The 17,191-nt window shown below is 43.7% G+C and overlaps 1 protein-coding gene and 1 long non-coding RNA gene across 2 annotated transcripts; both read left to right on the top strand.

Moving 5' to 3' along the window:
- Nucleotides 1-2,703: 2,703 nt before the first annotated feature.
- Nucleotides 2,704-6,750, top strand: LOC138769761 (alpha-tectorin-like). Its single transcript, XM_069948407.1, has 4 exons — nucleotides 2,704-2,759; nucleotides 2,878-2,919; nucleotides 5,178-5,213; nucleotides 6,314-6,750. Exons 2-4 carry the CDS (start codon nucleotides 2,880-2,882, stop codon nucleotides 6,544-6,546), a joined length of 309 nt encoding a protein of 102 aa, XP_069804508.1. The 5' UTR covers nucleotides 2,704-2,759; nucleotides 2,878-2,879; the 3' UTR covers nucleotides 6,547-6,750.
- A 1,879-nt stretch (nucleotides 6,751-8,629) lies between these two features.
- On the top strand, nucleotides 8,630-16,996 carry LOC138769838 (uncharacterized). The gene is made up of 3 exons (XR_011359325.1): nucleotides 8,630-8,672; nucleotides 15,636-15,677; nucleotides 16,260-16,996. It is a non-coding gene; the product is annotated as an uncharacterized lncRNA (long non-coding RNA).
- Nucleotides 16,997-17,191: the final 195 nt, after the last annotated feature.

Genomic DNA, 17,191 nt, shown 5'->3' with positions numbered 1-17,191 from the left:
CTGCCACCTCTGTCCATGTCAGGAACTGTCCAGAGCAGGAAAGGTTTTCTATGGGGATTTGCTGCTGCTCTGGACAGTTCCTGATATGGACAGAGGTGGCAGCAGAGAGCACTGTGTCAGACTGGAAAGAATACACCACTCCCTGCAGGACGGAAATATACGTGACATTGCCATCTATGGAATCCCGGCCAGAGCTCATACACATAGTATACACTCCGGCTGGATCCCTAGCGGCGCCGTAGAAAACTGACATGTCAGTTTTCTGCGGCCGCTATTCATTGAATAGTGGCCGCAGAAAACCCTGCCAGTGCACACAATAGAGCAAGCAGCTCTGGCCGCACGCTCTATTGTGTGCAGGGGGGAGTTCGGATGCGGGCGCGCACAGATGCGCCCACATCAGAACTCAGCAGTTCTAGAGATCATCCGGCTGGTACTGCAGTTCCGTCCGGAATGATCTTTTCTGAGACCGGCTGTTCCGTAACCCAGCCTGGTCACGGAACGGCAGGTCTCATATTAAGTTTGAGCATAGCCTAATAGTATATAATGTATAATAGTGAGTAATGTATTAATGGTACAATGTGCACAAAAATAGGACTCTGTGCCAAAGCTCCATAAATGCCATTTTACCATCACATTCGTGCACTCATCTTATTCTGCCTATAGAGCACATTGTAGAATTATACACAGTCACTGGGATTTCCCCACTTAGGCAGAAAAACATGTTTTTTAGAAATAATGCTGAGAATGAAAAAAGTAACATCAGTACTGAAGGAAATAACATGCACAGACATCAGCCTACAGTCTACGAGATCTAATCTCCGTCTATAGAAGAAAGAAACCATCCTAGAATGTAACGGTGCAGAACAACAAAGGCAGGTCAGCTCTGGGGGACGCTCGGGTCCTGAACGCCGATGCTGCACGGGGCCACTGATCCAAGAGCGGAACATAGATCCCGAAACACCGCCTCTATAATTATAAAACCAGAAAGGGGTTATCCAAAAGGGGTTACTTGTAAAGGGGTATCGTTAGGGGGGTGACCACCTTGTGCCCTACAATGTCGAGTGACCCGTCCTAATAGGGTAATACAAGCCCCAGCCGTTGTTATCTGGGTGAAGCTAAGTTCCAGGGAATGTCCCAGTTATGTGCACTGCAAGATAGGATACGTAGACCTTCCTTTGGTAGCTTTGTCCTATCCAGGCTAGTTCCTCTTGTGTTTCACGATACTGCTCTGCACCTTTTAGACATGTTCTCAGCATGGGTTAGGGCGTACCTGGACTCTTCTCCCTTAAGGTGCTTAGCACTGCATAATAGATATAGTAAAAGTAATAGTAAAAGGACTAGTTGTCTCTAGTTGCATCTGCACACACTCGTGTCTCAGACTAGACTGCTCTCTTGGTTCTGGACAAGGGCCCTGGCATAAACCAGGCCCTGGCTTGGCTACAGCAGGGACACTAGCTCTGTGTATCTTTCTCCCCCAAGAATCTGGATAAGACTCCACTACACTTCCTCCACAAAGTAACTACTCCTACAGGGTGAGTGGTGGGGGTGAGTGTGTGCATAAGAAAGAACAAAAAAAAATTGGTTAGAAGTAGAGAACACCTCCTATTGGTTACTAATAACACATGGCATACAGTAAAATGTTAACCCATGAACCTCCTCAGCTGTGCAATACATAGAAATACAAAATACTGAGCTCTTTATCCCCACCTTACCTGGAGAAAGAAGCTTTTGCGACAGGTGCATAAGAGAAGAGAAAAGAACACCAGTGGTGGGACATCACAATTCTTCCTCAGGAGGGGATTAGATAGGTAGCATTTACGCCCCAAGTGGTCCTAGGAATAACTGGAGAGGATAATTGTTGGCCAACACATACTCTCAACATTAAAGACATCACTAGGCTCAGCTTTCTTCTCTCTGTAGAGACAGGTTGGCTCAGAGCAGGCTGTTTTTCACTTACGGATGTTCCCTATCTGAGTTATAGCAATACACACAGTGCATAGGTTAAAGGAGTACTCTGGAGAAAGAAAACAGTTTTAAATCAACTATTGTCTGAAAGTCATTCAGATCTGTAGTGGTGTATTCTTTCCAGTCTGACACAGTGCTCTCTGCTGCCACCTTTGTCCATGTCAGGAACTGTCCAGAGCAGGAGAGGTTTTCTATGAGGATTTGCTGCTGCTCTGACATGCTCTGACATGGACAGAGGTGGCAGCAGAGAGCAGTGTGTCAGAATGGAAAAATACACCACTTCCTGCAGGACATACAGCAGCTGATAAGTACTGGAAGACTGGAGATTTTTAAATAGAATTAATTTACAAATCTATATAGGTTTCTAATACCAGTTAATTGGAAAAAAAATATCTCTCTGGAGTACCCCTTTAACTCTCAAAATGTTTTTTTTTCCTCACCCCTGCAGACACCCCTAAATACACATAGGGAAGAGTTATGAAAAGGAAACACTCTCTTCCCATAACGTTCATACAGCCTCTGTGCACACTGTGGGATTTGGACACTCTCTGATTTCACAACAATGACACTTTTCTTTCTTTCTTACCTATATAATATAGTACAATGACTTCCTTATAGGACACCTCATCCTTCCCGGCTTGCATCACATCACATCACCTATTGCTCAATCTGAGGACACATTGTACAATATACGGATACATATAATTATATATGTAAATATAACAGGTCTGGGCCCTATAAATGTGACACTGCCCGGCAGTCCCGACACGGACGACCATCCCACTACCTGATAGGTAACTCTTTATATCTGTCACTTTGTTATTATACTGTATTGGTTGTATATACATTACAGGTAGTCTGTAATATCCGCATGTCTAGTACTTTCTCAGTTCCTGCTTCTCTCTCCAGCAGACATGGGCGTCCTCACACTCTCCGTGGTCTTCTTGGTGGCCGGTGAGTATTCTTTTACCTCTATAGTTTACTTCTTATCATCCTATAATATTTGGAGATTTCTTGAACATCAATGGTTCTTGATGCAATCAATAGCTTTAATATACAGTGGTACCTTGGTTTAAGAGTAACTTGGTTTAAGAGCGTTTTGGTTTAAGAGCTCACAGTTTTTCAAAATTGTGACTTGGTTTAAGAGCATTACTTTGGTTTAAGAGCTCCCTGTACTGGGTGGGAGGGGGAGTGGAGGAGGGGCATGGCCTGCACAGCAGGGTCTACAGCCCTGTACTCTGACCCAGGAAGTCCCCCTCACCTTCCAAATCATATCAGATCCACTTCAGGCTGGGGCTTACATCAGGGGACAGGACTGTGGGGGTAATCTCTCCATAGCTGTAACCCCTCTCTCCCCGGACAGAGAGTGCTGCATGTATGTGCCCACATCTGCCCTGCTCATTCCTCCATGCTCCCTGCAGTCTCTGTCAGCCCTGGTGTTTCCCATCCTCTCCATTACTGTACAGTAACTTATAATATCACATATTCTGCTGTTTCTGAATGTTTGTTTCATTTGTTTTACATGTTATTCAGAATAATAAATCATCATTTTTGGGGTGTGGAACCAATTGTCTGCATTTCTATGAATTCTTATGGGAAAATTTGCTTTGGTTTAAGAGTGGATTTGGATTACGAGAACAGTCCCGAATTATGCTTGTAATCCAAGGCACCACTGTATTAGTATAAGTAACATAGTGACATAGTTATAAAAGTCCATCAGAATCAGCCTATAACCCTACTGTGTTGATCCAGAGGAAGGATCTTATGAGGCAGATGCCAATTTCCCCATCACAGGGAGAGAATTCCTTCCTGACTCCAACAGCAATCAGAATAATCCCTGGATCAGCGTCCGATCACGTCATCTAATGCCCATAACTTGTAATATTATATTTATAGAGAAAGCATCCAGGCCTCCCCTGTACTTATATAATGAATCGGCCATGACAACATCATGTGGCAGAGAGTTCCATAGTCTCACCGCTCTTACTGTAAAGAATCCGCGTCTGTGCTGGTGGTGAAACCTTCTTTCGTCTAGGCGTAGAGGATGCCCCCTTGTCATGGCTACAGACCTAGCAATAAGGAAATCACTACAAAGATCTCTGTACATTGGGATCAGATCGCCCCTAAGACGTCTTTTTTCTAGCGTAAATAACCCCAAGCTTGATAACCTGTCCTGGTCCTGTAACCCACCCATTCCCTTAATGACCTTTGTGGCCCTCCTCTGCACCCGCTCCAGTTAAGCTGTGTCCTTCTTATATACAGGTGCCCAGTGCTGTACACAGTATATACCAGATGTGGTATGACCAGTGATATATAAAGAGGCAAAACTATGTTCTCATCCTTAGCATATATGCCTCTTTTGATGCTTCCCATTATTTTATTAGCCTTGGCAGCTGCTGCCTGGCACTGATCACTATAGATGAGGTTACTGTCCACCAATACCCCCAGGTCCTTTTTGGAAGCAATTTTACCCAATGTTTTATTATTTAGCACATGACTGTACTTATTATTTATACGGCTCTAGTGCATAACCTTACATTTATCCACATTAAACTTCATTTGTCATTTCTCTGCCCAAGCCTCCAGCTTCTCCAAATCCCTCTGTAATATCATATTATGCTCCTCTGTGCTAATCACTTTACCGAGTTTAGTATCATCTGCAATCTGTATCATATGTAGTCCCTGTACAAGGTCATTATTAAACATGTTAGTGGTCTGTAGACCATAGCATTTATGGTCCTTATATTACTCTGAGCATGCCAAAGCGCTCTCTATATCCCTTTGATACCTTTGCGAATAAGCTTGGTCGTAAGTTATAGGTCATTACCGATGTTATGTTCTCTAGTTTCTTTATGTCATTTCATATAGAATGTAAGATGAGCCAGGAGATGCTCCCATCATGTTTTCCGCCTGACCGCAGTATGCCATTCAGAACTTTTTATTGAGTCCAGCAAAATAAATGTAATGTGTGAAGTGGATCTAATGTAGTCACTTATTGTCTCTATTGGTCCACTAAAATCTCTGCTCCCATCAGGAGTACACTGTACCATACTGTATGCCAGGTTTTTGGCGTATACTGCAGATGTAGCCTGAGAAAGTAATGGGAACCAAGTCTCACACTATGTTTGGCTTCATCTTTCAGAATTAAAACAGTAATATTCATCTAAATGAATTAGAATAATATAATAATATCCCTTTCCCCCCTGTGCCAGCCTTACAGTGGCAGACCGATGGCTACATATTACCAAGTAAGTAGATAATAAATTTATTAAGAAAAAAAAAAGGGCTTTCTAATTAAATAGAGGGCAAGAACAAGGACAGAGTAGGAGGGATTTCTCTTTGCAAAGATAAGGAAACAAAGAGAAGTGCTAAAAAATATAATAGAGGCAAAAGCTGCTGCACATACAATAAGAGAGAAAAACTGCTGCACATAAAATAAGAGAGGAAAACTGCTACACATACAATAAGAGAGGAAAACTGCTACACATACACTAAGAGAGAGGAAAACTGCTGCACATACAATAAGAGAGGAAATCTGCTGCACATACAATAAGAGAGAGGAAAACTGCTGCACATACAATAAGAGAGGAAAACTGCTACACATACACTAAGAGAGAGGAAAACTGCTGCACATACAATAAGAGAGAGGAAAACTGCTGCCAATACAATAAGAGAGGAAAACTGCTGCACATACAATAAGAGAGGAAAATTGCTGCACATACAATAAGAGAGAGAAAAACTGCTGCACACACAATAAGAGAGGAAAACTGCTGCACATACAATAAGAGAAAGGAAAACTGCTGCACATGCAAAAAAAAAAAAAAAGGGAAAACTGCTGCACATACAATAAGAGAGAGGGGAGAACTGCTGCATATATAATAAGGGAGAGGGGAGAACTGCTGCACATACAGTAAGAGAGAGGGGAGAACTGATGCACATACAATGAAAGAGGGCAGAACTGATGCACGTACAATAAGAGAGAGGGGTTAAACGCTGCACATACAATAAGAGGGGAGAACTGATGTACATATAATGAGAGAGGGGAGAACTGATGCACATACAACGAGAGGGGAGAACTGATGCACATATAATGGGAGAGGGGAGAGCTGATGCACATACAATGAGAGGAGAGAACTGCTGCACATACAATGAGAGGGGAGAACTGATGCACATACAATGAGAGGGGAGAACTGATGCACATACAATGAGAGAGGAGGAAAATGCTGCAAATATAAGTGAGAAGCCGCCATACTAAGAAACAACAAATAGAAAATTCTATTTCAGTTCAGGACAATTGATCTCATCATCATTGCAAACAGTTTCTTAATTTTAGTTGTTATGTCTCCAGAACCGAGGAAATGTCCACCGAATAGTCAATACGGGATGATTATGGGATGTGAGCAAACCTGTGAAACCCGTAACACTCCTAAGGACCCATGCACCCATTTACCCAAAGTTGGCTGCAAATGTAAGGATGGGTATATCCTCCGGAGCGGAACCTTTGATGCCAACATGGTCTGCATCAAGCCAGAAGATTGCATCCCACCTGTAGTCATCGTACAACCCGTGGTGACCCCGTAGCAGGAGATATACGTCGGGGATGAAGACTACATCTTATCTGGCTTCTATAGATCTAGGTTTGATTGTGTGAAGAAACTCTCCTGTTCCTGTCTTCTCTTGGCCACAGGTCATCCACAGATCTACATTAGTTACATGATGTTCTCATATTATTCCTAAGTGTAACTCAACACATTGGACAGAAATAAAAAAAGAACAAAAAGAAAATGCCTCCATTCTTCTTCAGATCGGTGATCACCATCTTCTTAGGAGTGGGGGGTGATGGAGACAGACTGGAGATGGAGAAGTGGGGGGTGATGGAGACAGAGTAATGATAAAGGAGTGGGGGGTGATGGAGACAGACTGGAGATGGAGGAGTGGGAGATAATGGAGACAGACTGGAGATGGAGGAGTGGGGGGTAATGGAGACAGACTGGAGATGGAGGAGTGGGGGGTAATGGAGACAGACTGGAGATGGAGGAGCGGGGGCTGGGGGGTAATGGAGACAGACTGGAAATGGAGAAGTGGGGGGTAATGGAGACAGACTGGAGATGGAGGAGTGGGGGGTAATGGAGACAGACTGGAGATGGAGGAGTGGAGGGTAATGGAGACAGACTGGAGATGGAGGAGTGGGAGATAATGGAGAGAGACTGGAGATGGAGGAGTGGGGGGTAATGGAGGCAGACTGGAGATGGAGGAGTGGGGGGTAATGGAGACAGACTGGAGATGGAGGAGTGGGAGATAATGGAGACAGACTGGAGATGGAGGAGTGGGGGGTAATGGAGACAGACTGGAGATGAAGGAGTGAAGGGTGATGGAGACAGAGTAATGATGAAGGAGTGGGGGGTAATGGAGACAGACTGGAGATGGAGGAGTGGGGGGTAATGGAGACAGACTGGAGATGGAGGAGTGGAGGGTGATGGAGACAGACTGGAGATGGAGGAGTGGGAGATAATGGAGACAGACTGGAGATGGAGGGAGGAGGGTAACAGAGACAGACTGGAGATGGAGGGAGGAGGGTAACAGAGACAGACTGGAGATGGAGGGAGGAGGGTAACAGAGACAGACTGGAGATGGAGGGGGAAGCGTTATGGAGACATATTGGAGATGGAGGGTTGTTGGGGGCCCTATTCCTATGAGGAGACCACTCTTATTGTATGGGGGCAGAGCAGTGTGAGGGTGGTCTGTACAGAGCAGGAGAGAAGAATAGGAACCATTTCCCCTGATACCCGGCAGCCACCTCCTCCGCTCCGCCAAATGTAGTACGTGTGTCTGGTGATACCCCTGGATACGGCCCTGGATACACATCAATCACCCACACAGTCCATGATGGCATCAGAATGATACAAGGTCCCTGGACTTAGATACATATATTTATAAGAAATAAAGCTGAGAAAGAATGAAGAACGGCCATGGGTATGACACGGAAAAGAAATTATTATTATTATAAATATTATTATATTATTATTATATTATAAATATTCGATAAGCGTTCAAATCCTCCAGCTTCCGGTTTTACGCTCCAAATGGTCAAATAGATGTTTTTCACTAATTGAATACTTGTTCCCATAGACTTTAATGGGATCGAATATTCGAATATTTGCGGGATATTCGTACGAATATCGAATATTGGAATATCTCACTGTTCGCTCATCACTAATCCCTATGTGTTTCCTGATAGCAGCCTCAGTACTGAGCGAGTTTTGGCCTTCTTGCCCTGGATTGGATTTGTCCGTTCTCTAGGGATGATGTAACCACAATGACGCTTCTCTTTCTTCACTCTCTATATTACAATGATTCCGTTCTAAGACGCCTCATCCTTCCTGGTTTGCATCACTCTTTATTATTGCTGAGGACAATCTATACACTGTACTAGATATAGATGTATATAATAAGATATGTAAATATAATATACTCCCTAGGTGGCTGTATCCAGCAGTCAGGACACGGACGACCATCCCACGGCCACAGCCGGCCGGGTAAGGCTTTCTATCTATCCCTCTGTTATTATCCTGTATGGGTTGTATTATATTTATAGCAGATGTGTTACGGTATATCCAGTCTGTACTGTCCTGTACTATATCCGTTCCCTCTCCCCTCTCCGGCAGACATGGCCGTCCTCACCCTCTCCGCGATCCTCTTGGTGGCCGGTGAGTAGTCGTTTTTCTTATGATCTTATAGCTGTAAATTACTTAGTCGTTAACGGTTTTGGATACAATCAATAGTATTCATAGTTCTTTCAGTGTGAATGTCTGGATGACAAGATTCCCACCTGTAATATACTGCAGTACCTCATACAGTCCAACCTGTTATATACTGCAGTACCTCATACAGTCACACCTGTTATATACTGCAGTACCTCATACAGTCACACCTGTTATATACTGCAGTACCTCATACAGTCCCACCTGTTATATACTGCAGTACCTCATACAGTCCAACCTGTTATATACTGCAGTACCTCATACACTCACACCTGTTATATACTGCAGTACCTCATACAGTCACACCTGTTATATACTGCAGTACCTCATACAGTCACACCTGTTATATACTGCAGTACCTCATACAGTCACACCTGTTATATACTGCAGTACCTCATACAGTCCCACCTGTTATATACTGCAGTACCTCATACAGTCCCACCTGTTATATACTGCAGTACCTCATACAGTCACACCTGTTATATACTGCAGTACCTCATACACTCACACCTGTTATATACTGCAGTACCTCATACAGTCACACCTGTTATATACTGCGGTACCTCATACAGTCCCACCTGTTATATACTGCGGTACCTCATACAGTCACACCTGTTATATACTGCAGTACCTCATACAGTCCCACCTGTTATATACTGCAGTACCTCATACAGTCACACCTGTTATATACTGCAGTACCTCATACAGTCACACCTGTTATATACTGCAGTACCTCATACACTCACACCTGTTATATACTGCGGTACCTCATACAGTCCCACCTGTTATATACTGCGGTACCTCATACAGTCCCACCTGTTATATACTGCAGTACCTCATACACTCACACCTGTTATATACTGCAGTACCTCATACAGTCACACCTGTTATATACTGCAGTACCTCATACAGTCACACCTGTTATATACTGCAGTACCTCATACAGTCCCACCTGTTATATACTGCGGTACCTCATACACTCACACCTGTTATATACTGCAGTACCTCATACAGTCACATCTGTTATATACTGCAGTACCTCATACACTCACACCTGTTATATACTGCAGTACCTCATACAGTCACACCTGTTATATACTGCAGTACCTCATACAGTCACACCTGTTATATACTGCAGTACCTCATACACTCACACCTGTTATATACTGCAGTACCTCATACAGTCACACCTGTTATATACTGCAGTACCTCATACAGTCACACCTGTTATATACTGCAGTACCTCATACAGTCCCACCTGTTATATACTGCGGTACCTCATACAGTCCCACCTGTTATATACTGTGGTACCTCATACAGTCCCACCTGTTATATACTGTGGTACCTCATACAGTCCCACCTGTTATATACTGTGGTACCTCATACAGTCCCACCTGTTATATACTGTGGTACCTCATACAGCCCCACCTGTTATATACTGTGGTACCTCATACAGTCACACCTGTTATATACTGCAGTACCTCATACAGTCCCACCTGTTATATACTGCAGTACCTCATACAGTCCCACCTGTTATATACTGCAGTACCTCATACAGTCCCACCTGTTATATACTGCAGTACCTCATACAGTCCCACCTGTTATATACTGCAGTACCTCATACACTCACACCTGTTATATACTGCGGTACCTCATACAGTCACACCTGTTATATACTGCAGTACCTCATACAGTCACACCTGTTATATACTGCGGTACCTCATACAGTCACACCTGTTATATACTGCAGTACCTCATACAGTCACACCTGTTATATACTGCAGTACCTCATACAGTCACACCTGTAATATACTGCAGTACCTCATACAGTCCCACCTGTTATATACTGCAGTACCTCATACAGTCCCACCTGTTATATACTGCAGTACCTCATACAGTCACACCTGTTATATACTGCAGTACCTCATACAGTCACACCTGTTATATACTGCAGTACCTCATACACTCACACCTGTTATATACTGCAGTAGCTCATACAGTCCCACCTGTAATATACTGCAGTACCTCATACACTCACACCTGTTATATACTGCAGTACCTCATACAGTCACACCTGTTATATACTGCAGTACCTCATACAGTCACACCTGTAATATACTGCAGTACCTCATACAGTCCCACCTGTTATATACTGCAGTACCTCATACAGTCACACCTGTTATATACTGCAGTACCTCATACAGTCACACCTGTTATATACTGCAGTACCTCATACAGTCACACCTGTTATATACTGCGGTACCTCATACAGTCACACCTGTTATATACTGCAGTACCTCATACAGTCACACCTGTTATATACTGCAGTACCTCATACAGTCACACCTGTAATATACTGCAGTACCTCATACAGTCCCACCTGTTATATACTGCAGTACCTCATACAGTCACACCTGTTATATACTGCAGTACCTCATACACTCACACCTGTTATATACTGCAGTAGCTCATACAGTCCCACCTGTAATATACTGCAGTACCTCATACACTCACACCTGTTATATACTGCAGTACCTCATACAGTCACACGTGTTATATACTGCAGTACCTCATACAGTCACACCTGTAATATACTGCAGTACCTCATACAGTCCCACCTGTTATATACTGCAGTACCTCATACACTCACACCTGTTATATATTGCAGTACCTCATACAGTTCCACCTGTTATATACTGGTGTACCTCATACACTCACACCTGTTATATATTGCAGTACCTCATACACTCAAACCTGTTATATACTGCAGTACCTCATACAGTCACACCGGTTATATACTGCAGTACCTCATACACTCACACCTGTTATATACTGCAGTACCTCATACAGTCACACCTGTTATATATTGCAGTACCTCATACAGTCACACCTGTAATATACTGCAGTACCTCATACAGTCCCACCTGTTATATACTGCAGTACCTCATACACTCACACCTGTTATATATTGCAGTACCTCATACAGCCCCACCTATTATATACTGCAGTACCTCATACAGTCACACCTGTTATATACTGCAGTACCTCATACAGTCACACTTGTTATATACTGCAGTACCTCATACAGTCCCACCTGGTATATACTGCGGTACCTCATACAGTCCCACCTGTTATATACTGCAGTACCTCACATAGTCCCAAGTGTTATATACTGCAGTACCTCATCGAGTCACACCTGTTATATACTGCAAAACCTCATACAGTCACACCTGTTATATACTGCAGTACCTCATACAGTCACACCTGTTATATACTGCAGTACCTCATACAGTCACACCTGTTATATACTGCAGTACCTCATACAGTCCCACCTGTTATATACTGCAGTACCTCATACAGTCCCACTTGTTATATACTGCAGTAGCTCATACAGTCACACCTGTTATATACTGCAGTACCTCATACAGTCCCACCTGTTATATACTGCAGTACCTCATACAGTCCCACCTGTTATATACTGCAGTACCTCATACAGTCACACCTGTTATATACTGCAGTACCTCATACAATCCCACCTGTTATATACTGCAGTACCTCATACAGTCCCACCTGTTATATACTGCAGTACCTCATACAATCCCACCTGTTATATACTGCAGTACCTCATACAGTCACACCTGTTATATACTGCAGTACCTCATACAGTCACACCTGTTATATACTGCAGTACCTCATACACTCACACCTTTTATATACTGCAGTACCTCATACACTCACACCTGTTATATACTGCAGTACCTCATACAGTCACACCTGTTATATATTGCAGTACCTCATACAGTCACACCTGTTATATACTGCAGTACCTCATACAATCCCACCTGTTATATACTGCAGTACCTCATACAGTCACACCTGTTATATATTGCAGTACCTCATACAGTCCCACTTGTTATATACTGCGGTATCTCATACAGTCCCACCTGTTATATACTGCAGTACCTCATACACTCACACCTGTTATATACTGCAGTACCTCATACACTCACACCTGTTATATACTGCAGTACCTCATACAGTCACACCTGTTATATACTGCAGTACCTCATACAGTCACACCTGTTATATACTGCAGTACCTCATACACTCACACCTGTTATATACTGCAGTACCTCATACAGTCACACCTGTTATATATTGCAGTACCTCATACAGTCACACCTGTTATATACTGCAGTACCTCATACAATCCCACCTGTTATATACTGCAGTACCTCATACAGTCACACCTGTTATATATTGCAGTACCTCATACACTCACACCTGTTATATACTGCAGTACATCATAGAGTCACACCTGTTATATACTGCAGTACCTCATACAGTCACACCTGTTATATACTGCAGTACCTCATACAGTCACACCTGTTATATACTGCAGTACCTCATAAAGTCACACCTGTTATATACTGCAGTACCTCATACAGTCACACCTGTTATATACTGCAGTACCTCATACAGTCCCACCTGTTATATACTGCAGTACCTCATACAGTCCCACTTGTTATATACTGCAGTAGCTCATACAGTCACACCTGTTATATACTGCAGTACCTCATACAGTCACACCTGTTATATACTGCAGTACCTCATACAGTCACACCTGTTATATACTGCAGTACCTCATACAGTCACACCTGTTATATACTGCAGTACCTCATACACTCACACCTGTTATATACTGCAGTACCTCATACAGTCACACCTGTTAAAGGCTTCAGTACCTCATACAGTCACACCTGTTATATACTGCAGTACCTCATACAGTCACACCTGTTATATACTGCAGTACCTCATACACTCACACCTGTTATATACTGCAGTACCTCATACAGTCCCACTTGTTATATATTGCAGTAGCTCATACAGTCACACCTGTTATATACTGTGGTACCTCATACAGTCACACCTGTTATATACTGCAGTACCTCATACAGTCACACCTGTTATATACTGCAGTACCTCATACACTCACACCTGTTATATACTGCAGTACCTCATACAGTCCCACCTGTTATATACTGCAGTACCTCATACAGTCCCACCTGTTATATACTGCAGTACCTCATACAGCCCCACTTGTTATATACTGCAGTACCTCATACAGTCACACCTGTTATATACTGCAGTACCTCATACAGTGCTGATCATGGTGGAGGACATTAGAGCACATCATTTACCATTCCGTTCATACCCTCCTATACATCCTGCAAAAAGGAATGACCATCTGCAAATCTTCACCTTCAGCCATGTAACAGTATTTTTCAAACAAAACCAGGAGTGGATTGGAAAACAGAAAGGCTATGCTCACACACTGTTGAAATTGAGTGGATGGCCGTCATTTAATGGCAAATTACGACCATTATTTTAAAATAACAGCAATTATTTGCCATTAAATGACGGCCATCCACTTAATTTCAACAGTGTGTGAGCATAGCCTTTCTGTGTTTTCAATCCACTCCAAGTTTTGATATAAAAATACTGAGCAAAAATACTGTGTGGGAACATAGCCTTAAACATAAAATTCTTTTAGGTCCCATGTTCTGTACTGAGTAATTTCCAAATAAATACTCGTAGTGGTGAGAGCCAAATCTCCTCCCCTGTCATAGTCTAAAGCTATGTTCACACTACGTATATGTCCGGCCGCATATTTTTCACAGCCGGACATATACGTGTAAAACTCTGGCCGGAATTTACGCAAGTAGCGGCCGGCTATGTACGGTCCGCGAACTTACGCCCGTAAGCTACGTACGCTTCCCGAGCGGCGTACGTAGCGATCTGACAGCGGTATTTTGCTGGGATATCTTCGGCTAGCCCCGGACACTCCACAGAACCTTTTGGATCGGCAAATCAAAGTGGAAAAAAGAAGAAATCACCACTACGTACGGGACCGCATGTTACTCTACGGGCGTAAGTTACGGCATTTCTGTCCCGAAACAATGGTCTGGTTCATTTTTTACGGGGCCGCATACGATCCGGGCGTAAGTTCGTATGTAGTGTGAACTGTGCAGCCGTAGATCATATACTTTGCATTGTACACAAAATACGTAAATCTCCGGCCGCTTATTCGCGGAACGCACTACGGACGGAAACTTACTCAGTGTGAACATATCCTAAGGGTGGTATTACACGGGCCGATGGGGGCCCAATAATACCTGTAAACGAGCACTGATCTGTTAGATCGGCGCTCATTTACTGGGCCTATTACATGGCCCGATAATTGTTTAACAAGGGCTGCAGGGACATCCTTACTGATGTCCTTGCAGCCCTTCTTTAAACTATATACATTCCCTGTCCAGGCTGCAGGGCTCCTCTTCCTCTGTACTTCTCTCCGGGTCCCACGCGCTGCAGCTTCAGAGCAGCCTATCTTAGCTGTCAGGCCGCTCAGCCAATCACTGGCGGCTGCAGTCCCGGCCTGTGATTGGCTGAGCGGCCTGTCAGCTAAGACAGGCCGCTCTGAAGCTGTAGCACGCAGGACCCGGGGAGAAGCACAGAGGAAGAGGAGCCCTGCAGCCTGGATAGGTATGTATTCCTCTTTGCATATCGTCAGCGCCGCCATATCGTCACCGGCTGATCGTTTTCTTTATTACACGGAACAATAATCGTCCGGATAGGGCCGATTCGGCCGATTATCGTTCCATTTAATAGTACCCTAATATGAGTGATGTAATGATGCAATTGCCCACAGTCTCCACTAGGGGGACTAATCACTAAAAGAGTCGGCTCGTCCTAGTGGTGGCTTATGGCACACAGAGTCTTTTTTTTTAACTATCTATGGAGGCCGGCGTCCCAGTACGCCAGTCTTCATAAATGTAAACGATAGGGAAAAATAAAAGTTTTTGCTCTCAATTAAAAAAAAAAAGTATAAAATAATTATTTCTCCTACAGTTTTACAGTGGAAGATTGATGGCTCCACTCTACCCACTCAAAGTAAGCAGAATGCACAGTAAGAAAATAACAAGTTATTTCAAAATAAATAGAATGTTGTAAAAAAACAAACAAAAAAAAAAACATTTTTTAAGTATGCAAATAAGCCTGTTTGGTGCTCTGGAGTCGGGCCCAGTGCACAGATATACCGATATCCCCTCCTCACAGTGATGCACCTCCTTTAGAGTCAAGTCTGGCAAAGGGATTTTGGTGCACTGGGCCCAACTTCACTACAACAAACAGGCATATTTGCATACATGAGATCCTGGTGGTTCAGTCACTTCCATCAGTCCATTTTGAATCATATGGAGAGAATAGGAGGATCCCCACCATGAAATACCAATGGGTTCATCTTTAGCTTTCCCTAAATTAAGTTAAGCCGAATGTAGTTGGATATTGTCAGAGTAAACTGGAGAACCCATAGAAAACCTACACAAGATGACCGGCTAGTTATTTGTGGGAGAAGCTGTCTGTCAGATAGTGCCCCAAAAATGAATAATAGAAATAGGAAATCCTTATGTTCAGTAGAATGGAGCTTGTTATTGGTTATTATGTGGCTAATTCTAGATATTATATCTACGACAGCTCAGGAATGTCCCGTGAACAGTCATTACGGAACTATTACAGGATGTGATAGGACCTGCAGCAACCCGAGCAATGATCGAATGATCGAAGAAAGTGTGCCCATTTTATAACACGAGGCTGTAAATGCGATGAAGGGTTTCTCCCGAGGAGCGGAACCTTTAACACCAATGTGGTCTGTGTCAGGATGGAAGATTGTATAGCAAAGTAAGGAGCTACAGAGGAGGAGCCCTGCCCATCCAGCTGTCAGCCAACCTGCCGATCCAGCTGTCACTCAACGTGTCGATCCAGCTGTCAGCCAACCTGCCCATCCAGCTGTCACCCAACCTGCCAATCCAGCTGTCACCCAACCAGTCGATCCAGCTGTCAGCCAACCTGCCGATCCAGCTGTCACCCAACCTGCCCATCTAGCTGTCAGCCAACCTGCCGATTCCAGCTGTCACCCAACCAGCTGTCACCAAACCTGCCGAACCAGCTGTCACCCAACCTGCCGATCCAGCTGTCTGCCAACCTGCCAATTCAGCTGTCACCCAAGCTGTCAATCCAGTTGTCACCAAACCTGCCGATCCAGCTGTCACCGAACCTGCCGATCCATCTGTCACCCAAACTAGCAGCTTAGAAGAAGGGTTCCCTTGATGTATGTCTGGTTCTAGATTATGTGTATGGAGTTAATCTAGCAACAATAAAATCTGGTTTTTAGAGAGGAAAATCCAAAAGTTCCTTTTCAGCTAAGGTGGGGATGGAGGAGTGGTGGGTAATGGAGAGAGACTGAAGATTGAAGACTGGGAGATAATGAAGACAGATTGGAGATGGAGGAGTGCGGGGTAATGGAAACAGACTGGAGAAGGAAGAGTGGGAGATAATGAAGACAGACTGGAGATGGAGGAGTGGGAGATAATGAAGACAGACTGGAGAAGGAAGAGTGAAGGGTTATG

Source organism: Dendropsophus ebraccatus, chromosome 12, assembly GCF_027789765.1.
Source record: "Dendropsophus ebraccatus isolate aDenEbr1 chromosome 12, aDenEbr1.pat, whole genome shotgun sequence".
Taxonomy (NCBI): Eukaryota; Metazoa; Chordata; class Amphibia; order Anura; family Hylidae; genus Dendropsophus; species Dendropsophus ebraccatus.
This window is presented reverse-complemented; position numbering and strand designations above follow the sequence as displayed.